This window comes from Lathamus discolor, chromosome 2 (assembly GCF_037157495.1).
Source record: "Lathamus discolor isolate bLatDis1 chromosome 2, bLatDis1.hap1, whole genome shotgun sequence".
Taxonomy (NCBI): Eukaryota; Metazoa; Chordata; class Aves; order Psittaciformes; family Psittacidae; genus Lathamus; species Lathamus discolor.
Genome location: NC_088885.1, coordinates 3,098,179 through 3,123,099, shown reverse-complemented (window position 1 = coordinate 3,123,099; position 24,921 = coordinate 3,098,179). Strand labels below are relative to the sequence as shown.

The 24,921-nt window shown below is 49.0% G+C and overlaps 1 protein-coding gene across 2 annotated transcripts; it reads left to right on the top strand.

Moving 5' to 3' along the window:
- The first annotated feature begins 920 nt into the window (after positions 1-920).
- MTURN (maturin, neural progenitor differentiation regulator homolog) lies at positions 921-23,643 on the top strand. 2 transcript variants are annotated; one of them, XM_065669171.1, is made up of 4 exons: positions 921-1,153; positions 6,818-6,940; positions 13,852-14,005; positions 23,360-23,643. In XM_065669171.1, exons 1-3 carry the CDS (start codon positions 992-994, stop codon positions 13,960-13,962), a joined length of 396 nt encoding a protein of 131 aa, XP_065525243.1. In that variant the 5' UTR covers positions 921-991; the 3' UTR covers positions 13,963-14,005; positions 23,360-23,643. The 2 variants fall into 2 exon arrangements, with proteins under 2 accessions (XP_065525243.1, XP_065525242.1); XM_065669170.1 differs by lacking the exon at positions 23,360-23,643 and having other exon boundaries at positions 13,852-15,797.
- Positions 23,644-24,921: the final 1,278 nt, after the last annotated feature.

The window sequence follows — 24,921 nt, the reverse complement described above, 5'->3', positions numbered from 1 at the left end:
GATTACGGTGAGGTTGGAAGGGACCTTAAAGCTCATCCAGCTCCAACCCCTGCCCCGGGCAGGGACCCCTTCCACTGGAGCAGGTTGCTCCAAGCCCCTGTGTCCAACCTGGCCTTGAGCACTGCCAGGGATGGGGCAGCCACAGCTTCTCTGGGCACCCTGTGCCAGCGCCTCAGCACCCTCACAGGGAAGAGCTTCTGCCTAAGAGCTCATCTCAGTCTCCCCTCGGGCAGGTTCAAGCCATTCCCCTTGGCCTGTCCCTACAGGCCCTTGTCCCAAGCCCCTCTGCAGCTTTCTCGCAGGCTTCCTTTAGGTACTGGAAGCTGCTCTAAGGTCTCCAATGCAATTGGACACCACTCTGGAGATAGGCAACAGCACCTGGGCATTATTTAAAGACCAGTGGTGCCTTTGTCCATGTAAAGTCTTCTACCCACCGCCATGTATGCGCTCTGTGCTACCTGCTCATCTCTATGAGACCCACCCAGGTCTGTGGGGGGCTGTTTTCCTTTGTGGCACAGTAGACACCGATGCAAATCTAAGGCCCGTTCTAAGCGCTGGTCAGCTCTCGTACCCCACGTGCCTTGCTGGACACAGGGAATCACCTGGATATGCCGGGCAGGGTAATGTGAACCGAACCACAAACCCCTCGGTCCCCGGCGTCACTGCACGAACCCTTCCCGACGGGGCGAGTGCCCCTGCGCTGGGGCAGCGCCTCGCCTTTGGGTCGCTCCCGCAGAGCTCGGCGCTGGAGGCAGCGGCTCTGCAGAGCCGCAGGGACGCAGCGGGGCCGCTGCCGGCAGCGCGCTGCCGGTGTCGCCGTGTCCCGTCCCCCCCCCCGCTCCACGTTGCCGAAAGGCGTCGAGCCGGTTGCCTGCAGCAAACCCCACGGCGGGCGGCGGCGCTCCCGCTCCACCCCCTGCTCCGCCTCCCCGGTTGCACGGGCGGCTGGGCGCGAAGGAGCGCGGCGGCGGGGCCGGGGCCGGGGCCGGCGATGGCTTTCGAGGCGCTGGCGGAGGCGGCGGAGCGCTGGTGCGCCCGCACGCCCTTCCAGCTCATCGCCGCCGAGGAGACCGAGCGCCGCATGGACTTCTACGCCGAGCCCGGCGTCTCCTTCTACGTGCTCTGCCCGGAGGCCGCCTGCGGCGACAATTTCGTGAGTGCCCCATAAAGGGGACCGGAGGCGGGGGGGGGGGGGGGGGGGGGGGGCGGTCACGCGTGTGTGCGGGTACCCGTGCGTGTGCACGAACGGGCGGGCGGCCACGGCACCGCTTTGGGGCGCTGCCCCCTCCCCTCCGTCCGTGCGTGTCCCCGGGGGGCGGAGGGATGCGGGGTTAGAGGGTGCCGCGGCTGCGGGGGCTCCCGTCGTGTGCGCCGCGGGTGGCGGGGACGGGCCGGGGGGGGATCTTCCCTAGCGCGCACCGCCGGCTGCAAAATGGAGTCCGCCGCAGGTGGGGGGCGGCCCCGCGGGCAGGGCTGCGGGCAGGGCCCCCCCTTCGCCATCCCCATCACCCGCCGCGGGGACGCTGCGGGCTCCGGGTGAGGGGAGTGGGTGCGAACACCAACCCCCCCCCCCCCCCCGCTCCTCCTGCTCCCTGCGGGGGCTGCAGCTGCTGCTCCCCCGCAGCCCCATCCATCCACCCACCCACCCATCCCTCCATCCATCCTCCCCGGGCCAGGGGCGAGCGGGCTGGTAGGGCTGTCACGGCAAATGGAGAATGGGCAGGAATAAAATGGAGTCAGGATGACAGGAGGACCGCGCCCCCCCCCCCCCCCCCCCCCCTTTCCCGTCTCCCCCCCCCCCAACCCTGGGTCCGCCGCGGTTTGGGGACCCGGCCAGGAGCCGGCCCCCAGCGCCGCCGCTCCCCCTCTCTGCCCGTCAGCGAGTTGAGCGTCAAGTTCGTGCTGAAAAGGCACCGGTAAAACAAACCCGTGGCTTTGGGATGGGGTTTGCGGTGTGTTCGCCTCCCCCAGAGCCTCCCGGTGGTGAGCACAAGTGCAGAAGAGTGACCGACAAGCGGCACCTCGCCGCGGGTCTGTAACCTGCGAAGCTCCCGTTAACTGCGGGCAGAGCACTTCGTTTCATTGTTTAAAGAGCAGATAGCTCCTAGCACAGAGCGTTATCATAGCGATGCTGTAGCTCCTTCCCTTCCCAACTTTCATCCCTCGATCTGCTTGACAAACGTTCATTAATTCGCTTTCCAACAAGTAAGTGCTGTATGGACCCATTCGACCGATGGGGTCATGGAAACAAAGAGCAGCGAAGTGACTTTCCAGGAGCACAGATCCCAGCAAGCAGGACAGTTATCGTCTCAGGTACATTGACGGGCTGAATTACGGAAGAAGTTGTCTGGCGTTTAGTTATGCATCTGTCCAGGGGTACACGAGACCTTCAGGGGCAGTCCCAGCCATGGCAGTGGAGCATCTCTGAGTGCGGATTATCCTGGTCCGTGGTGGGACTAGCACTGCACACTCATCTTCCAAGCACCCGTGAGCCTATCAAACCCTGGCACTCGTTGCCTCTTAGAGATGCCTGTGCCCAGGAAAGGCCATGCCTGCTGGACTCTTAAGCAGGGATACATACGAATCCAATGCAGGACTAGGCTAAATCTCTGCTTGGATGCTAATGATACCAGAAGACGCAAAGAAAGCTCATTGTTTTTTCTCAGACACGTATTCTTTATACGCTGCTCAATAACTGAGCAAATGCTTTCAAAACAAAATCTCATCAACTTAAATCTGAAGCAGTTTCAGATCCTATTCCCATGCTTCCAACGCTTGGCAATTTCTATGGGTTTGCGACCACGTTTTCCCTTCTTTTCTTTTTTTGGCAACTATTTTCATTCCAGCGTTGCTGTGGGTAGGACTCGGAGTCACCAGGAGTAAAACTGACCTTGGGGAGGACTCCCCACCCGGAGTCACCAGGAGTAAAACTGAGCAGAAGGACCAGCTCCTGTCAAGTGCGAAACGGAAACAGTGGAACACCAGAAACAGGCTTTTCTCCTGTATTTGTTTCCCAATATTACGTGAATCACTTTTTGTGTCAATAATACTTTAAAGACAGGCAGATAGATGTAATCCTCAATCCTTTTCCCATTGATGGTATCTCTTCAGTGCGATGAAGGACCACGAATGAGCTGATTCACCAGCATCCTGTTTGCTGTGGGAAGTCATTTCTGCTCCCAGCTTGGCTATCTTGGGGCTTTTCTGCAGCCATTTGTTTTGATTGGGTTACTTTAACGTTCCAGAAGGTAAGATGCCTTTCTATGAGCTATTATAGGCTAAAGTTTGTTTCAAGAAGACTTAATACAAGCCAGGGGACTGATTCGCATTTGCACTTGGGCCTTGTTGCATGGCTCCAGTAACGCAATGGAATGGGAAAGTGAGTAACTATAAACAGAATTCAGTGACACACTTCAGAGCCTTTTTTGCACCCTGTGACTCTCATAAAGGAGCCTTACATTGAATAAGCATCTAGTGCCCAATATTCTTGTTCTCTTTCTTTATGTCTTCATTTCATAACAATGCGACTTCAAAAGCTATGTAGGAGGTGCCTGAGAAGTCTATGATAACCCAGTTGTAAGTAGGAAATGATAAGCATGGTGAACTGAAAAGGGAGAAGGAGAAAAACATGGGAAAGTTGCCATGGAGAATAACTCTGAATTTTGTATAATCAGAGATTCCAGATCACAGCAATCCTAGAATTTTAATTTCCTGAATTAAATGGGCGAGGTTTTTAACACGCCAAGGATGCCGAAGACCCTTCTAGATGCCTGCTGGCATTTTCAGTACCACCTGGACTCTAAAATGCTCTGAATCAGCATTTTAGATAGCTGAACTATGTATAGTTTCGCTGCCGAGGCTCATGGTGTTGTTAAGCAATTAATTGGACTCGTATAGCTGTAATCAATAGGGGTGAGGGTTGCAGTGATGTAGGCTGCAATTTGTTTTGTCACCGTGTTGTTGCTGGTGTTCAAAGTAACCGATAAAGCAAATAAATAGATGGTGCCACCTTGATGCAAGATTTCCTTGCATTTTAGAACAGAGTCAGCGAGTCTGACTATTTCTGGCAAGTCAAATTATCCCCACAAAGAAATCCTGCTACGCTCAATAGGTGGGCTGGTTAGAAAGAGGTGGCCTAGCAAGCGACTTTGTCATTCAGCAGGACTGAATCACCTAAAGGCATGAGGGAAAGCAAACCTCTCCAGATGTAACCCCATGAATGGCCTCAGCTATGTGCCGTGCGTAGGTGCTGATCAACCACGATTTGTAGCGACAGGACAAGGGATGGTGGGCTAAAACTGAAATGGGAAGTTCAGGTTAGATATAAAGAAGGAGTTTTTTATGGTGAGGGTGCTGAGGCGCTGGCACAGGGTGCCCAGAGGAGTGGTGAATGCTCCATCCCTGGCAGTGTTCAAAGCCAGGGTGGACAGAGCCTTGGGTGACATGGTCTGGTGTGAGGCATCCCTGCCCATGGCAGGGGGTTGGAACTGGTTGATCTTAAGGTCCTTTCCAACGCACACCATTCTGTGATTGAATGATTGATCCTATGATTCATGCTATTAACAGGTTTCCTTGGGAAGAAGATGGAATTCCGGATTTCAGAATGAGGTGTATGCGCTTACGGCATGTGAGACCTTTCATAGCGCATTCGTTGCTACAGACAAAGTCCTAAGTCTTCTGCAGATGTGGAAATTGTTGGAAGCCTTACTTGCTACTGACTTGCTATGCAAAATCTCTCTTCAAAGGCTCAATGAACAAGTTACTCACTTTGGTTTTCCGCTTGTGCTAGACCACCTTATTCTGCACTACTGCTGAGGAATTCACACCGGAGTCTAAAGCATGGTGCAGCTTGAGAGACTAAAAACATGATAGGACAACATGGGGTTAACTTTTCTTGGGGAAGGAATTAGCTGTTATTTATAAAAGGGCATGGCTTGCTTTTCATTTGATGAAGATGCTGTGGTTTGCTCAAAAGAAGCCATAATTTAAAGAAGAATCAGGATCTTCGCAGTCATCATCGTTTTATACATACAAACAATTGCGACAGGCATAGCCGAGCTGCAGCATCCAGCTCTGAAGTTGCATGCGAAGATCAGAAGTAGCTAAACGGTTATTGCTAACACAAGCATTAAGAAATCATGGGCCAGGCCGCCAGAATCTTGAGGCTGTTCTTAAAATGTTGTTCTTTAAAAGTGTTCGTTTGATATTTTAAAGAGGGTTCCTTTGAGTTCACGTCGTGGACTGTCTGCCTTTTTAGGCCATGGAAGTCTCAAAGCGCAGACTTTGTTTGTTTGTTTGTTTTAACAGAAGCTGAGATTTGGTTGTATATTTATAGGAGTGCAAGGCCCATGACTCTAAGATGGCATGAAGTATCATGAGACTTGTGGTATGCGCCTTTGAGAGTTGGCAAGACTGTAAAGAACTTCTTATTTCCAGACTGGTTAAGAGATGACTCTGCTTATATGGAAAGAGCAGAACCTACTCAGTAAGGCAGGGCTCTATTCGTAACAAAACATTTCACTATGTTTATGCTTGTAAAATGCAGCAAGCAGCAAAGAAAATGTAGGTCAGGTGAGGCTCATAGCAAAGCAGTTACAGCTTTTGCCTTAGGGATGCAGCTTAGGTGATGTTAAGTAGTGTTTTCCTTCGAGAAGTGTAAAGCTGCATCCCAGGCAGGTATTCACTGCTGAACAGGAAGGTGACACGAAAGCCTTATGTTAGGGATTGAAACATCTGTCATTCTGTCTCTTCCCCTGCATGTTGGTTAAACTTCAGAGAGACCCTGCTCATTCCTTGTTTAAGCATAATCTACCGCTTATAGGACCATAAAAAGCAGCACATCACTTTTGGGAAAAGAGCTGCTGTGCAGAAATAGAGGTACGAGTCTCGAATGGATTTTGCAGTATTGTGCTTTCTCTGTGTAGCAGGCTAAGACAGTCCCATGCATGAAGCCTTCAAAAGGAAGGTCTTTAGAAGTATGCATTAGCTTGAGCTGCGTGCTGCCCTTGTGTGCAGGAAGCATTGTTGCCTGTGGCTCCCACCATGGCTCACCAGCTGTGTTTCAAACAACCTCATAGCAGGAGAATAAGCATCACTTTTGGTAGAGGCTCTGCAGAGCCAGGCTGGGGAACCAGTATCTCCAAAGCAAGAGCAAGATGAGAGGAATATCCTAAGTGAGTTTAAATGTGCTGGCCCAGGAAGAGAAGATTCAAACCTAGGAGAAGTAAACTTCAAAACAGGGAGGGAGGCATGAGGTGTTGGATGTTGTGAGTGCCCGAATGTCTCTTCCTCAGCTCTGTGTCTAACCTGTGGGTATATTTTGCATGTTTTCTTCTGCATCATCAAGAGAATTACACATGGAGTTCCACCTCCAGGGTCACATCACAGTTCCGCTAATTCCAGGCAGACAAAGAGATGCTTTAGCTCTTCCAGAGGGCTTTATTGTAGAAGATGATGCAGAAAAAGGGAAAACCCAAGCGACTTCCAGGTCTGAGTAGGGCTGATGTGAAACAAAAACACCTTTACTAATAAAATGCATGTGCACAAGGTGTCTGTACCCTCAGTTACTGGTGCTGTCATAAGACCTTTTCTCTTCTGGATCGATTTCCCTGCCTTCTGATGTATCCGTGCTAATAAAATCAAGGTTCCTTCTCAGAAGCGCAGCTTCTGAAGCAGCCTGCAGGTCCCATCCCCAGCGGAGGTCTGAACTGCGGGAGGCCCAGTGGGCTATGGCAGATGTTTACAACATATCACCATATAAAATCATGTGGGATTCCTGTTAATGCCTTTTCTTTCTTGTGTTGCTGTTGGCTTTCAGCACGTGTGGAGCGAAAGTGAGGACTGCTTACCTTTTCTGCAGCTCGCACAGGATTACATCTCTTCCTGCGGGAAAAAGACACTCCATGAAATACTGGAAAAAGTCTTCAAATCCTTCAGACCTGTAAGTGCCTCTTTGTTGCTTCTAAACATTGACAGGTACCTCTGGTGTTTAGTAGGGTAGCACTAGATAGAGCAAGGTTTTCACTCTGCGGGGCTTACCTCTCCAGTCAGCTGTCAGGGTGCAGGGGCATTAGCACACAAGCTACTACGAGGCAATTGGAAGCTGTTTCTTGGAAGCCAGGTGCCCTTTTTATTTCCATCTCTTGTGTTTCCGAGGCTGAGATTCCCTCATGGCGTGGGAGGCCAACCGGTGTGGCAGCCGGTGGCAGTCGCATCCTGCTGGCGCAGTGCTGACTCTGAGGAGCAGGATGCGAGTCAGAGCCCTGGGACTTTGTACCGGTTGTTTCCTGGCACTGGAATTGCTCAGTTCTGCAAGGATCTGAGGAGCAAGAGTAAACCCCTGGGAAGCTGGCAGTACGGTCTCTCCTCCTTTCATTGGAGGGCTTCTCCCAGGTGGTCCAGATTTTGCTGTTGGGATGGTTACCACTTGGTATTCACGAACACCAATGTGGTCAAGAGCAGTTTAGAGCAGAAGCTGGGTTTTGTGGGGAGTGGGCTTGTATTTGTCCGTTTCGCTGCTATTCAGCTTTCTGTGTCCTCGTTTAACACGGAGATTTGGGTCAAAGCCTGCGTTTTCTCAGGAGGTGAATTTGCCTGGCTGTTGTCCTTCACGTTTGCACAGCCTCTCCTTTTGAGGGCCTGGGGCTGGTGCAAAGCAGCGTGGAGGTTTGCTGCCGGAACCACGCTCCCATGATGTCCATAGGAAGGCTGACTGAGGGACATATTTATGCTCCCAAGTACTCATAGCAAAAGGGAGGGCCTGGAGCTCCGCTATGAAAACACTGGCCCTCCCTGTGTTAATCCCTTGCATTGCCTTGCCACGGACCACCGCAGCTGGTTGACATAAAAGAGCATCGTTTTAAAGAATCCTTTGAGAGACTGGAAATAAATGGAACAGATGCACACTTTTCTTAGAAGGGACTGGAAATCTGATCTGTCAGGACAGCTGCTTGTAATTGTGAAAGCATACAAAAGTATAAATGTGTTTCCCAGAACAGTATTCGGCTCTTGGATCTTCAGAGCTGTTTTCTCCTGCTCAGAAAAGCTCTGTGTCTTTGAGGAGAAACTTCCATTGGTTTAACTAAAGAGGACTTCAAAAAAGACTTAATTAAATCAGTGCAGATCACTTATTTCATTTAAACCACGTTTATTTGGGCGTCGCTCAAGTTCCTGAGAAATTTGCTTCAGTCAAACCAAGTTAAGCTACTCCTCAGAATAAAAAGGTTCAAAGGAAGGGGAACCAATGGCTCAATATAGTCTGGGCCCTTCGTTAATCCATCGCGTTTCACCCCATGATTCCCACAGCCAAGCGCATAGATTTTAGTTGAGCTGTATTGTGTCTTTTCCAAAGACACCGGGTCTTGATGTAAAGTCTTCAGGTGACTTTAAAGGATACAACACCGCCGGGCACGTTTTCTTCTCATTGTTAGTTATTCTTCTGTGAAAAACTCCTTCATTTAGAGGCTGCATCTTTCTGGTTTTGCTTCCTGGCTGTTGCATTTCATTATGCTTTTGTCTGTTCAAAAACTGCATCCTCAAGTGTCCGAGTCCTCTTTCGGTCTGTAGCCAAGTACTTCTCTTCGCTTTTTCTTGGATACAGCACAAAGATGAAGTTTCTCGGGTTCTCCTTTGACCCAGTATTGAGAGATTTACATCTGCATAACAGAGCCAGGTCATTTGAGGTATGGGTGTGTGCAGACAAATCTAATAAGGAATGTAGTGACATCTTTAAAGTGAAGGATGTTACAATAGAGGTATAAAACCAGTTATATTGCCGTAACAAACCCACTTTTCTTCAATGTTGGAAAACTATTTCCTTAGCGTTGCTTTGTGTTGTCCCCCATCTTTTCTCTGCTGGGCTAATGAAACCACCCTATTGTCAGCATGGAGGTAACAGAGCAATTGCAGGGCATTTCTTCTCCGCTGCCACAACTAAGTCTGCTGTCTGAGACCAGTCTGGCAAATTGCAAGTTGAAAAACGATAGTTTAGGTAAAACTGCAGCTGAAGGCGAGACCCATCTCTTCTGGGGCTACAGTGTGGGAAAGGATTGGCTGCTCGTGCTGCTGACCCCAATGTTTTGGAGAAGGTGAGATCAGGGATGCCCAGCAATTGGCATCCCTCTCAGTGAGAGACAGAGATTTCCCTCTGCTCCCTGCTGTTCCCTGCTTGCAGGAGGCAGAGGATGGTCTGGGGGCTGCTTATCAGGCATCTCTCCCTTATGTTTTATGGACATAAACACAGTGCCAGGGCAGGATATTTATTTGGACAATGCCTTTAAAAAGTGCTGGTTAAGCTGCAACAGCTAAACAGTACTTCTAAATCCTGCTGTAGACAAGGTCAAGCTGTTTCTTTACTGAAAATGGTTGGGGGGGGGCATGTTGTCTCTACCCATTACTGCCTTCCTGGGTTGACTCCCACAAAACTCTGCATATGACTTCTTATCTACTTACTCAGGGAGCATTCAAAAGTACCAGACACCACACAGGTACATGCATGTGTAATCAAAAGCAGTGGGCTCAAATATCATTATTTGCCTCAGAGCATCCCAGCTTCTCTGACCTCTTGTCTCTCTAGCGCCAGAGGTATCCATGCTGGTGCTTGTAAGCACATCTGCCTGAAGACTAAGCCCTTCACATCAGGATTCAACAGAACCATGCTATATTTACTGTAGCATCATGTAGACCGTTAAAGTTCACTCTTGTACTTGGCTTAATTTTCAGTGTGCTTGTACATCAGCTTTTGGTGGGAGGCAGCGTCACTGCCTTCATGACTTAAAAGCTCCTGGGTTATTTGGTGAAGTCAGGGCACTTTGAAAGACTTAAGAAAGATAAATCAGAAATGACAAATGCTTGAGGGACATCACACCAACTGGCAGGGTTCGCAGAGACCCAAAACAGGAGTTGCGCAATTCAGCAGCAAATTGCAAGGGCATTGAACTCACCTTCAGTCTCGAAAGCCTACGTCTGAACTGGGGAATCTGCAGTGTAAAAGCCGTTTATGTCATATTCACTGAATTCATAGGATCATAGAATGGTTAGGGTTGGAAGGGACCCTAAGATCATCCAGTTCCAACCACCCTGCCATGGGCAAGAACACCTCACACTAAACCATCCCACCCAAGGCTTCATCCAACCTGGCCTTGAACACCGCCAGGGATGGAGCACTCACAACCTCCCTGGGCAACCCATTCCAGTGCCTCACCACCCTCACAGGAAAGAATTTCCTCCTTAGATCCAATCTAAACTTCCCCTGTTTCAGTTTGAACCCGTTACCCCTTGTCCTGTCACTACAGTCCCTGACAAAGAGTCCCTCCCCAGCATCCCTATAGGCCCCCTTCAGGTACTGGAAGGCTGCTCTGAGGTCCCCACGCAGCCTTCTCTTCTCCAGGCTGAACAGCCCCAACTTCCTCAGCCTGTCTGCATACAGGAGGTGCTGCAGTCCCCTGATCATCCTCTTGGCCCTCATACAATTCTTACACATCCCAGTGATCTCTCCTTTACCTTCAGATGGGTAATGTGGCCAGCAGGAATAAATACACATAGTTCAGGTGGTGCTGCCACTGGTCGTTGTCCTTTCTACCCCCTTCCCACCCTCTTCTCCTCCTCCTCCCCACGCATCCCCACCTGCCAGTTTTGTTCCCTTTGGCTGATGGACCAGCTCTCTTTTTCTACATCCCTTTCCTGTTTTACCTCTTTCTTCCGTGTTTTCACTCTCCATTAAAGTCCTTTCAAGTCTGCCGCATAGCTAATACTTTAATAGATGAAGTAGATGTGGGCTCTGTAGATGAAGTAGATATGGGCTAGAAGCAGAAGCATGTGTTTGAAGGAAGACAAGGTAGGAGTTGGTCTAGGATCAACTCAAGCCACCTTCATAATCTTATTTGTCCTCATCTTTTAGATACCTTTCTGCTTTGGCCCAGTGTCTGTAGAGCTCTCTGCACTGTGGACCCTGATCCTCCCTCCTTGGGGTCAAGGTGGGGGCTGATCTATCACTGCAGTCCAGAGACCAGTACGAGGTCTGTAATGGTGTGGGAAGTGATGAGATGTGACCTGCATGGTTGAGGTCCTTGGTGGCTTGGAAGGTCCTAAAGTGTCTGTGAGAGAACAAAACTACGCCTCTCTCCGAGGAGCATCCCATCCCATCCCATCCCATCCCATCCCATCCCATCCCATCCCCATGCTTTCTATGCTCCATAAAACCACTGATGTCTGCGGCATCGCTCTGATTTATGCTGTGCCAGGGAGAGGAGAGCTTTGTTTCATGAGGGCAAAGGGAGATCGGATATGTGAAAAGTAGGATGTGCTCTCCAGCCTTTGGGATCACATGCATCTTCTTGATGGTTCTTGTGTATTTTGTGGTTTCTGTACTAATTTTGCATGGGAAAGTGTCCTGGCTTCACCAGTAGCAGCTTTTCTCCTTCTTAGCTGGTGCAGCGCTGTGTTTTGACTTCCAGCTTATGGTATCCCATAAAATGAAGACCCTTTGCCTCGTTTCCCTGGACATCAAGGAGGAATTATAACCAGGGCTGGGCAAAACCAGATGTGATCAAATCTTTTTCTGCCAGGTGATAAAACCAGAGCAATCCAACACTCACATAGAATACACTGAGTCAGTTTAGCAAAACTAATACTGGGGGATAAGAAAGCCTAGAGGCCTTGCTTTTGCTTTTTGAAAATGGAGTAGCTTCATTTTCGCTTCAACGTGAAGCAAACCCCCATGCTGAAAGTGAACCAAGTAGTTTCACATTCAGTTAAGCATTTGATTTGAAGAATATGCGTGCATAGGAGTATTTACTCTTTGTTCTGCTCAGAAAACAGGAACGGTTTCAGCTCGGGGTCTCTCCATGAGTATTTTCAAACTGGGAAGGAGGGGGTTTAGTCAGCAAATTCTCCTTCTATGACCCTGCCAAAGAAACCCTGCAACTGAGACAACCTGCTTTTCTCACAGTGACAGTGAAGAATACAAGCTTCACTGGACCCAGAGGCTAATTCTGTGCATTGGGTTTGTGTCCACTGGGTGTTGATCACAGACTGAATTAGTTAAGGTCCCTAAATACCTGCCTCGCCACAGCCTGCTCATTTTCATGCGACCAACCTTGCGAGTGCCACTCTCCTCCTGGTTTTCCTGGGCTTTGCCTCTTCCGAGAGCTAACAGCGGCGTCACTCTCCAGACAGGGCGCTGCGTGCATCTGTGATGCTCTTCCAGCCCTGGCAAGCTAAATGCATGGTATTCCCAATAATGCCTGGCACGTGCTTTTGCTTTGTGGCTATTAGCAGCTGCTAGTGTAGGATTCGAATATGAGATTTACACAACGGGTGCGTTATTTTGACCGTTACTTGGTTTGTCTGTCTTTCTGACTTCTTTTGGCTTGGCAGCCCTTTAGAGGAAGGTGAGAAGTTCACATATCACTATTTGCCCTTTTTCCTATTACCAAACAAGTGCCATTGCAGTGATCAGATCCATCAGGTGGAGGCATCCAAACATTATCTGAGGAAGACAGGCTGGCAGCTCTTCACAAGCCCGAGTCTAATTTGCAGAACTCTGAAGGGACTGGGACAATTTTGAGTTCAAATCACAGTATTTTTCACTGCGAGGGCTTCACCCAGCGTGCTGGGCTTTGTCTGGTGTGATGGAGTGAAGGGTTTGAGAGATGTGCTTAACATGGTGGGATCACAGCTATAGATTGGGCAAAGAAGAGATTCAGAGCGGCCCTGCGGAGAAGGACTTGGGGGTGCTGGTCGATGAGAAAATGAACATGAGCCGGCTGCAGTGTGCGCTCACAGCCCAGAAACCAACCGCATCCTGGGCTGCGTCAAAAGGAGCATGACCAGCAGGGCGAAGGAGGTGATCCTGCCCCTCTGCTCTGCTCTTGTGAGCCCTCACCTGGAGCATTGTGTGCAGTTCTGGTGTCCTCAACATAAAAAGGACATGGAACTGCTGGAACAAGTCCAGAGGAGGCCACGAGGATGATCAGGGACTGGAGCACCTCCCGTATGCAGACAGGCTGAGGAAGCTGGGGCTGTTCAGCCTGGAGAAGAGAAGCTGCGTGGGGACCTCATAGCAGCCTTCCAGTACCTGAAGGGGGCCTATAGGGATGCTGGGGAGGGACTCTTCATCAGGGACTGTAGTGACAGGACAAGGGGTAACGGGTTCAAACTGAAACAGGGGAAGTTCAGATTGGATCTAAGGAGGAAATTCTTTCCTGTTAGGGTGGTGAGGCACTGGAATGGGTTGCCCAGGGAGGTTGTGAGTGCTCCATCCCTGGCGGTGTTCAAGGCCAGGTTGGATGAAGCCTTGGGTGGGATGGTTTAGTGTGAGGTGTCCCTGCCCATGGCAGGGGGTTGGAACTGGATGATCTTGAGGTCCTTTCCAACCCTAACTATTCTATGATCTTGGATCTTAGAGACTCTGCCTACTCCATGCTAGCAAGTTCTGCATGAGGATGCTTTCTTGTTTGACTTTTACGTGGTTGCCAAGCACAAACCTAAACCAAGGTAATTACTGCTGCAGTATTACCATGGTTCTCTCTGAAGTGAAACCACTGCCAAGTCTAAACACTCGACAATTCGTGATATGACCTCAGGGAAGAAGGCAAAGCTTTTCGCAAGCGCTTTGCTTTAGTTTTATTTATCTTCCAGTCTCTGAGCACTTAATGTGGTGTGAGGATGCATTTTCCAATTTTTCTATACCACAGGAGGGAAAGAAAGATTTGAGTCACAATTGTCATGCAATACGGACATTCTGGGGTTTGAGGCTTCCAAGAAGTGGCACCTCGGTGTTGTATGAAGATTTCCAGTGAAGCTGCATGAGTGTGTAATTCACTATTACACGGTGTTTTCTCTTCTTTGTAGTTACTTGGGCTTCCAGATGTTGATGATGATGCATTTGAAGAGTATAACGCAGATGTGGAAGAAGAGGAACCAGAAGCCGATCACCAACAGATGGGTGTCAGTCAGCAGTGATTTTCCAAGAAGCTAAAAAACATTCGGAAGCCTTTGGTACCAGGTGGGGTCAGGTGGTCCCACGTTAGCGTGTTGGAACTAGCACATCACATGGGGATATCTGGCTCCCAGGATAAAGGTTTTACGAAATGGTTTAAAAGAATTTAATAATAATAATAATAATATTAATAATAATAATCTGTGATGAGCTTTGCTAAGAAGTGACCTGAATTTTGCTCCTGCTTCAGTGGGTTTTCTATGGAGTTGTCTTGGTAGCATCCTGCCGTTATCAGCCTAGAAGTAGTTTTGTCGCTGACTTGTCTCTTCGATTTGTGTCCGAGAGTAGCGTTCACTGACATGAATGTAGAGTACCGAGGATGGGGGAAGCGTGCGGTGAGAGGGCCGAGTCCTCACCAGTGACCTTTCCGAGGCACCAGCGCAGCGAGCAAACGCCACCTGCGCTTTTCTTTTTAGTTAAACAGGGTTTTTGACAAAGTAACCAAACTTGGAGAGATTTCTCCTGAAAAACGCTAGTTTAATAGTGGTCAGCACTGCAGAAATGCACGTGGAGGCTTAACAAAACCAGTGGGAAGCAGGAAACCCAGGGGAGTATTGGTGTCAGACATACGGATGTTGGGTTACTGACACCTGAGTTTGCAAGCGCTGAACTACTGACTGGGAGTAATAAGTATCAGCAGTTGTAACCAACCCCGGTCCTCCGACACCATATGATCCAAAGCCAAATGCTGCTTTCAGGCAAATCAATCTAAACCCAGCCATCGCCTCTCCCACCTCTGCATGACAACCAACTTCAAGCTTTGCGCTTTTTTAATACACTGCTAAATTATATCTCCAACCTCGTGGCATCGTGAACTGAAGTGCAACTTAACTTTGAAGCCATAAGGGTATAAACCAGCACCTGGCTCTTAAAATGCCGGACCTGTTCTTCTCCCTGGGCCTTTGGGCTGGTCCAGGCATTTACATCTCATTGGAGGGGAGCTAAAATACTGCTGCTACCTTGGCTGATATAAAAACTAGTGAGGTTTTATTTAGCTGGGAGCTTTTTCCCCAGAGGGGCTTGGTAGGGTCTTGGTCTACAGGAGAAGAAGACCCCTTGTATTTTGTACCTACTTTGCATAGATTTTAGTGGCTCGGATGAGTACCAGACTGTGAAGATGCAGGGTCTCTTTATTTACTTGCCTTTTGTACTGCGCGTATGAGAAGCGGAGGAGTTCCTGTTGTAATACAGACGTTTTCCACAATTGAGCAAAATGTTTCTAAATTTACTCCTTTTTCTGATTTTTAAAAACTAATGAAATGAAGGTCACATGCGTCCAAAGGCCCTTTTATACAGTATTAGCTTTCTAAAGCAACACGGGAGCGAAGAGAAAATGCTTGGACAACTTCTAGAAACAGCTTGGACCATTCTGAAAACCCTATTGTTGGCAATGTCTCCTTTTCAGTAGGTTTGTTAAAGACTTTTAAAGGTTACTGAAGAGAGCAAGTTTTCTTGGTGGTTTACATTGCTGATGATGGCTTGAGAGACGCACAGCGCTTGAGTCTTTTAATCTGAGGCAAAGACCTTCCATAACCAGGATAGTATGGAAGTATGCACAGGAGTGTCTGCAACACTGTAAAAGTCAGAGTTTAAGACTGTCGAAAAGAAGTGGAAGAGAAACAGAGCTTAGTGCAACTTTGTACATTCTTTTGGCATGCAGGCATAAACATGGTAGTCACAGCACATTTTCTATGGACTAGTGACATGAGGACTATGGCAGTTCATTGTATAACACTGTACAGCAGCAATAGGCTTTTTGCTTACTAAAATAAAGTGTAAGAAAGACCAGTGGTTTCCATCCATGCTTTAAGTCCCTAAGTTTTTCTTTCCTCCCCAGCTAAACCAGATGCCATAACCTTAAACAGAGCCTTGCTTCGGGAGAACCTTTCTCTTCACAGCATCCAGTCCTTTGGTTGTGGCTCATTCAAGTAGGGGCTGACTTTCCTCTGCTGTAATGTAATGCAAGACATAGTTTACAGTAGCGCAAGCTGGAGGTAAAGTTCTGCTATTCAGGTTTGCTGACCACTTGCACCCGTTGCATGCACACACACCGGCACCAGCCCCGGGCACGGCTGCATCGTGAGCTGGGCGGTGGGGTTGGTCTGGTTGGGAAATAACCCCATGCATTCTTATGGAGAGGCGGTTTTCCAGTGGGATCAGTCCCACCTGGTTCAACGAGTGGCTTCACAGATGGGTGCTGGCACAACAGAGGGGAGGGTACAGGGGTAAAGTGGTAGTTGAGGGAGGACATGCAGCTGAAGGTGCCCTGCATCCCTTGCATGGTGTGAGGGGCCCATGGCAGAGGTGCAGATGCAACCTGAACCAGCCGAAGTGCTGAGGGTTGACTTCAGATGGCCCAGTGGAGAATTGGGCTCTGGGCGGCAGCATGATAGGCAGGAAGTCCTGAAATGAGGAAAGACAAAGATCCAATGCGTGTAATTGCATAAAGGATGTTGAAGTACTTACTGCGCTCTGCTACCTTTTTGTGCGTATCAGTTGGATTGTTCATGGGGAGCTGAGCGTTAATATGGTTGCAAAAACACAATGCTGTGATTTACGTGGAGATATTATTTTCTGCGTTCACTAATTCACCTTTTTTGTTGGAATGCCATATGTCATGTGGGTGACTTCCACACCAGACCGCAAGTGCTGGGCAGCCGGGGGCCCTTCTGCAGCGCTCACCCCTGCAAAATTCCCACTGCAGCCAGCGGGATTGCGTTCAAATGGGACCTGCGGGATTGGATGCACCAGGGGATGCGTGAGGCTTGGTCCTGCAGAGAGCTGAGCCTTGTCCCTCTCACTTTGCTGGGAGCTGAATGCATTGAGCCCTGCTGCTGAACCAGTGAGCAGGCAGCACTGAGAATAAAGAATTTTCTACATAGGAAATTGGGTTTTCATGTGTATTAAAGGTGAATGAGCATTAATACAGAATGTATTTTATCAAAAGATACGGATTGCTTACTTTGACTAAATACCTTCCTGCATTGCCTGTTAGTTGTTCCGTACTTGCCAAACAACGCAAGAGATGCAGAACAGGCTTAGTTCTATTACAAAGTATTTGGATGTTATTTTTCCCTCACTGCCACCACGTACTAGGGTTAGTAGCTATTCAGTAGTTAACCAGGCATAGCATGACCCAGCGGTTGAGGCTGCCAGGCTGAGACTGGATTTGAGAACACATGCATAAATACTTGCAAGCCTGGGGGCTCGGTGAGAAGATGGGGGTTCAGAGCTCTGCCATTGGCTTATCCTGAGCTTCAGGTGGATGTCAGTGGCTGGGAATTCAAGGCAGGCCTCCAGTTGTGCATCCAGACCTTCATGGAATTCAGTGGGAGCAGGGTAACTCCTTTGGAAGTGCCACTTTGAGCCTTTTGTAAAAGGGGCCATTAGCGTTATTTGCCCACCAGTGAATAAAGCGCTTTTAGATCTGTGGGTGAAAAGAGGTGCGCATAAACATTGCCCATCCTCAAAGCAAGCCATTAGTGAAGGGATGCAGAAGAGTCTCCATTTGCCCTCACTTCTCTTTCATAGGCATTTCCTGCTCTAGCTAAATATAAATATACCAGGACAACTGGTGCTTCGGAATATGAATTGCATGAATGCAATGAGCAGAGTGCTGCTTGGGCGATGAGAAATACAAGGGATGCCAGAGGAAAGAGCAGATGTAAGAAATGCAACAACCGGTTTGTGTAGCTGGGGCAAGCGGGAGGAAGGCCCCTTCCGGATAGATGCTGGGATTTCTGAGACAGCCCAAACCATCCCACCTTACAATACGTGTGTATCTGCTTATTGAGCTTCTGCTTACATCTACTTACAAGTATCTGCTTATTGAACTTCAGCAGTGTGTAAAAGAGCTCTGGACTTTACTGGGGCCCTGAGCTTGGTTGTGTTTTCCCGTTAGTGTCCTGTCTGATGAATGTGTTATTGAGACGGTTGAGAGGAAGGGATGGAGAAAAGGCAAACTAAAAGGCCTTCCCCAGCGTTGTTATTTATGATGCAGTGTGAGCAGGTAGGAGCAGCAGTCAGGGCACAGGAAGCTGCTTCCTTGGGTGCACGGCAGCATCTTGTAAAGGCCTTGCTCACGATAGAAAACTTGTCAGCCTGGTTCCTCGCAGAAACCCGGTGGATAGCACACCCCTGAGCACCGTGACCTGCACCCCTCCGCCTGCTGCCCTGCTCGGGGCTGTTTTCCAGGTGCTTCCTATAGTGCTGTGCTTTTGAACGTCGCACGTTTGTCAGAAGGCCGCTGTCAAAAGGAATAGGGGGAGTTTTCCTGCGGCAGTGCCCTGCACGCTAGCTCCTGTATCTCGGCACTGTATCCCATGCGTGAGGTGTTGGCTGGGGGCAGTGGGGAGGAGCTGCTGCTGCAACACTGCTGAGTAGGTCACTGCCCTTTCCCCCTCTGTAAGTGGGATGTGAGACTGTGACAGTGAAAGTGGTGGCAGTAGCATTACAGATGTTGCTTTGGAAAGCTGCTGTATAGAACAGATTCCCAGCCTATTCAAGCATCTTTACTATCTTCCACTGGGACCAGGGCTGAAGTCCATAGCTATTTTACTCATGGTCAGCTTTAGGTGTAGGAGGAGGTGAGATCACTACTTCGTCTACCATTACCTCATGTCCATCTTTACTCTTTGTCCATGCTTACCACTCTGTTCTTCTCAGAAATTCCCATTCCCAGAAGAGTCAAAGCAAAGAAACAGGAAGAGAACACCCTCTTATCTGGCACAAGCTGCAGCCGGGTACATCAGTGAGAGCTGCAGTTTAGCACAGTGAGCCACGCTGTCCTTTCTGCTCAGGGGTGTGAGGGGACACGGGAGATGTGTTATCCTTTGAGGACCCACGAGCTGTCCATGCCAGACAGGGTTATGCGGAAGAGAGCAGTCATTTTAGGTGCCAAACCCAAGATGTCTCCGCAAGGAGTGATGCCTGGCTAAATACTCCAGCCTCTGAAAATCATGACCCATAGAGGCTTTCCATGCTGGGCACCCAGAAAACGAGACCCTTCTGGCTGCAGGTCGCTGGGGAGCCTGGCCCAGCCTGCAGTTTGCTTTCTCAGCCCTGGCTGGTTTTGGTCTGGGTGCGGGATGTGGGGAACTGGGAGGGATCCCTTCAGGGGCTCTAGCTGCATGCCCCTTCCTGTAAATCACTGAGCGGTGGGAAATGCTGTTTAATAGCTGTTATAATTGAGGTGGTTGAGAGGAAGGGATGGAGAAAAGGCAAACTAAAAGGCCTTCCGCAGCGTTGTTATTTATGATACAGTGTGAGTAGGTAGGAGCAGCAGTCAGGGCACAGGAAGGGGCTTCCTAACATAAAAATGCTGTTTATAGCTGTTTAATTCTGGCAGGAGCTGCCCTCCTCCCTAGCAGCCTGTCTCTGAAGCCGCGGTGTGACAGCCAGGCAGGAGTGATTCAGGGCAGCAGCTCTGAGACCCTGTAACAGGCTGGGCTTGAGGTGGTCCCTGCAGGGTCACCATGGAGCTGATGGCTCAGGGACATCACTTCCAAGGCCGATACTAGAATAGATTCCTTAAGTTGGGTCCTTACCTCTGATAGGGTTATCGCAAACCCCAGTTTCTACAGAGCTACATAGCGCTGCTCAGTCAGTATGAACTTGGTCATAAATACACAGGCTAACAAAAAGGGCATTCATGTGTCTGAAGAAGAAAAGAACTTCTTTGAGGTAGTTACTGCTGACTACAGAAAAGCTCACTGGTTTCATGTAAAATACATTGAAATTCCCTTTCTGCACCAACACGCTGTTGCCCGTGTAGGCAACGGTGCATGTAAAGGATGCTTTGGGGGCAGTGATGGAAACATCAGCTCTGGTTTTTAGTCGATGCATATTTTCCTTGTTGTCAAGTTTTCCATTACTAACGCAGGGACCAGTCAGACCTCAGCATGTTGAGCAGAAACCACGCTGTGCCACGCTGTGCAAAGGCTGGTTTTGGTGTGCTTCCACCATTTCTCCTGGCTGAAAGACCGACCTGTCTTTGGGACTGCAAAGCTGTAAAACACCAAAAGATGTTGTCCTTTTGTTTAATGCTTTAAAAGGTGTAAGCCTTCAGTGGAGCCCTACCTTTCCTCTGATCTTCCTTCCTCTCCTAGCGCCGAGGCATCAAACCCAGCGGTGTTGTTACACCATGAGCTTGCCATTAAAGAGCTTACCAAACTCGGATGATTGATGGAGTCTTTTCTTTGCGAGCAAGGTCAACCAAATGGAGATTAAAGAGTAACTACACTACGTGTGGCAAAGGGAATGAGAAGGTTGCATTTCCTGGACACTTGGTGCATGGTGTTTGCAAGTGCAAGGCGGAGAAAACCATTTCATCTGAGCTTTGGGTATTGCAGAGTAAACCCTGCTCTGCAGGACAGGACCCAGAACTGCCGGGTGATTTGGTTTGGTGCAGTCTGAGGCGGTGGCCTTGCTGTCAGAAGATGGGAACTGGTGGTAATCCTTGTAGGTGAGCCAGTATTTCAGCCCTGCCAGGTCCTATTCTGTGTTTGCACAGATTAGGGAGACATCTCTTCTAATTAAGAGGCATGTAATGATGCTGAACTGAAAATTGGTGGTTCTGTTCTATTCATTTGTCTCTTTTCTTTAAACACCGCGCTTTTAATTGCTGCTTTGACATGTTCTCACCCTGACTTAGTTGAAGGAACACTGTCAGTCATTACCTTTTGTCACGAGCCTCTGTGGATATGTGAAGAATATCTTCCAGCCCATGGAAGAGCAAGTGCTTTAACTTACTGCTTGCCTTGTATTTTTAGCACTTCCGAGGGCACGAGTGCTGAGTAGGAGCACACCAATTACATGCCCTGTGGTATGTCCAGAACCCTCAGCATTGTCTATAAAGCTATTCCTGCAGCTGGTGGAGTGCCTGCCAAGACTGACTTCCTTGTGTTGGTGCACAGTCCTGGCAACACAAGCCCCACAACTTCTTAAGGTTGTGGGGATGGAGGGACTGGATGGTCCAGCAGAGCTTTGCATATGGTGGAAGGCACTGTGACAATTACGCTCTGATTACAGGTACAGCCACTCTTTATGGAAGAAGTGACGGTTCCAGCACGTGTTCAGCGATCTGGAGCCTGCTGGCCTCTCAGATGTGCTGGATGAACTTCTTCCTGCAGCAGGTCAAGTGAACTTAAGCAGTTTAGAGAGCAGCCCTCTGCTGTTCCACACCTCAGCCCCGAGACGAGCTGCCCTGCTGTGGTGCTGAGCTCCTACACAAGGTGGTGGCTGCAGCTGGGAGCACTTTGCCTTGCACGTAGCTCTTGCCCCAGTCCAAGCCTGTCCATGCTCAGCTGCCAGGCTTATGTCGCGCCTTCCCCAGGTGAAGCAATGGGGATATTCCAGAGCTATGATATGTCTTTGCGTCAAGGAGAACAGATCCGTTCGAGGTGTGCACTCTGCGGTACCTCTGTAGGCTCCTGCCTAATGCTCTTGTCTTCCACCGCAGCTGTCCTCAAGCAGGGTCAGCTGGGAAATGCAGAGCTCACCCCCCTCAGCAGCTCCACGTGCTGTTTTAAGGAGCACATCAGATTTTACTCGTTCTTTGTACAAGACTTCGCGTTCCTTCTTCTCTGACGGGGCTCTCGCTTCCACCACTTGTTTAGTGAGCGCTGAAATGCCACAAGAAAACCACATTTAACTGTTTCCAATGCCTAGGTGTATGCATCCACGCTCTGGTTCTGACATCAAGGCAAGTGCAGCGTTCGTGCTGTGACCCCAGACTGTGAATCGGTGCTGCCTGCCCGCCGGGGGGCACGAAGGGCAGTGAGGGACAGGGCTAACCGCAGCCAGCACTTGTCACCGGCCTGGTTCGCCAGGACTGCGGTACCCAAAGGGCTCCCCCGTCACTGCCGCTGCCCCCAGCAGCACTGAAACCAGTTTGCGGCCGGTGCGGGGGGATGTGACCACCAGGTGCCACTCTCGCTCCACGGGGAATACGGGGCGGCCGCAGGGACGGGCAGAGACCGCAGGAAAAGCGGAAACGCTTTGTCCATCCCTGGGTATTCCCAAGGGGAGCACTGGGAAGCTCCCGACGCTGGAAACCCGTGGGTACCACTGAGCCCGGGTCTGAGTTTCAGCTGTGCCGGCAGTGTTTGTGCTGAGGAAGGGAGCTGCGGGTGGGAAGTTGCTGTGGCCTCTTTCACCATCTCCTCTTTCTGCTGTACATGGGACAAGTCGGTGCTGCCTCCAGCCCGTGTGCCCTCCGGGACCTTATGGTGTTACTGAGCACGGAGCAGTTTGTAGCTGCTTTCAGTGCAGTAGTTACCCTTCTGGTTTGGCTGTGGAGTTCAAGCCCGAGGTTTCCACAGTGAAGCCTCCCTGGTTTTGCTCATCTTCTGGGCAGTTTCCTGTGTCCTAGGGAGCAGGGACCTGGCATTTCCTCGTGAATGAAACAATAGAATCACAGAACGGTTTGGGTTGAAGGGACCTTCAAATCATCCGGTTCCAACCGAGGCTTTCCTACCTGCTTGCCACCGTGAGGGTTGCCCTGGAGGCTCACTGCTGTTCCCCGCGGCTCTAGAGGTGGCTTGTGATGCTCTGTAGCTGCTTGCGTTTCAAGCAGGAGGGGCTGGGAAGGCACCGTCTGCGCTTCCACTCCTGGTTTGCTGGTCCCGGTGATCCGGGCTGACGCTTGCGTGCAGCGGTGTTTGAGAACCAAAGGGCTTCCAGAGCTCTTAGCACCGTGTGGGCACCGTGTCTACTGCTCGTGTGACCCTAAATCACATCAGTAAGCTCAGCTTTGCCTCTGCTTCTGCCTGCCTTGCTCTGCCTTTCTGCAGCCCTCCATTCTGTCCTGCCCTTTATGACTCACTGGGCCTGGTTTTCGATGTAGCCTGTGCCATCCCACTTGACTTCTCTAATCAGATCTCTTTTCATTTGAGTTCCCCACGCACTAAACAGTTTCTGCATCAGTTGAAGCCCCTTCATGTCTACTGGTTTATCCTTTATGCTTTTTACCTTTTCTTTTCCTGGATCATGAATAAAGATGTTATTCACAAGGTCACAGGGGGCTGCTGATTTCCAAACCCTGGACATAGTAGTATTTCAAGACCAATTTCCTTATGTGATTATGTTTCACTTACTGGGTTTTCTCAGGAAGATCGTTTGCCACGGAACAGCAGCTTCCTGTAACCATCTTAATTATTATATCTACGACTAGGACTAGATAAATGATTTCAATATTTTATTAAAATAAAATCAATTATTGCATCAATTAAATTAATTAAAAATAAGTTAATATAATTATTTAATTATCTAGGAAATTAAATTTATCTATTAAATCAATTAAACATTAAAATTAATCATTAAGTGAATGCTTAATTATTAACCCTTTATTATTTTACTTAGGACTAGGATGTTATCTTGGACTTCTAGAGTAACTCAGCCAATTTCATCCATTCCTGGAAGAGAAAGGTGACAGAAACGTTGCTATGAGGACAACTTCTTACTTTTTTGGTAAACCAGAGGATGAATCTCTTCTCCTGAACTACCAGTTCCCAGCAATTCCTCCTGAGCCACGCAAAGTGAAACATTATTCACAGCCTCATTGCTCCACATTGAACAGTTTTCCACAGAGCATCTTTAAAGGATCAATAGTTTCTGGCATTTATCCACGTTCACTAGAGATGATGCATTTCCTTGAGTACAACAGTGAACTTCTTGTAAGAGAATGGTGTTTCTTTATCAGGTTCCTGTGGTCAGTTTTATGACAACGGAATGGATATGTCAGGATGTAACACGTTTGCAGGCATGGCTAGAAGAAGTGAATGAGTTTGCCATAAAGCTCTTTGAGCTTGGCTTGCAGCTTAAGGGCAGGGAGCAAGTGGGATGGGATTGTCACTGTTATTCCTGGGATGCTCCTCTCCTTCCAGCAGCATAACATGGCTGGCCCACACCCTCTCCTGCTGCAGTTTGGCTTTCAAAAGCTCAGCCATAGCAGAACAGACAAAGGGCTGCCTTTTTCTGCTGTCCCAGCGATCTGCTGCCCTAATTACGTGCTTATTCTGCCTGTGCCTACAACTCGTGCTGGCTCATCACCATGCGATCAAGACTGTCCCTGGGGGGGTTTGATTGATTATAGCAGCTCTGTCCCTTTGGACAAGAGACGCAAGGTATAGAACTGTAAGTCTCAGGAAGGGAAATCAATAGGTTAGAACGTATTTTGGTTCAGCTTCAGGATTAAATTCTTATGTATCTCAAGACCTCATAAGAAGAAGATGCGGTCCAGAAAACCGTTATTACCTGTTCATAAAACTGCTAAAGAGTCATATACATGAGACAGAAGATTCAGAAACTGAATCTAAGACACAGCATTGGTTTTAGGCCTGCAATAGAGAAATAGAAACAGAAATTGACAAGCAGCTAAGCATTATAAAGAAGCCATCAGTGAAACTGGTGGAAAGAAAGGGCAACGTCTAGATCCAGCCGTTATTCAGAACTGTATTTCTCATTGCTGTAGCTGTGAATTTGCTTTATGGTGTTCTTCTCTTTTCTGTCAGTGATGATAGAACAATATAGGGCAGCAGATGCTTTTAAAGATTACTGAAAATGAGTCTTGCAACTGTGTCAAAGACACAGAAGACTGCATTCTCGATCTCTGAGGAGAACCGGATCGGACATTCTTCTAAACATAGATTTCGGATTGGTGATTTCCTTGCTCAAAAACCTAGGGAGCTCTCTTCCTAAGTCTGGCACTTAACAAGCTATGCTGCTATAATCATGGAATTATTTAGGTTGGAAAAGACCTTTAAGATTATAAAGTCCAACTGTTAGCCCAGCACTGCGAAGTCCATCACTGAACCATGTCCCTAAGCACCACATCTACAGGTCTTAAATATCTCCAGGGATGCTGATTTCAACACTTGCCTGGGTGTAGCTCTTCCAATGCTTGACAACCCTTTTGGTGAAGG

Bases quoted from the DNA above. Each gene is read 5' to 3' on its own strand.
- MTURN (XM_065669171.1), top strand. From the start codon at position 992: ATGGCTTTCGAGGCGCTGGCGGAGGCGGCGGAGCGCTGGTGCGCCCGC. The intron at 1,154-6,817 runs GTGAGTGCCCCA...GTTGGCTTTCAG, and splicing joins CCGCCTGCGGCGACAATTTC to CACGTGTGGAGCGAAAGTGA. The intron at 6,941-13,851 runs GTAAGTGCCTCT...TCTTCTTTGTAG, and splicing joins TCTTCAAATCCTTCAGACCT to TTACTTGGGCTTCCAGATGT.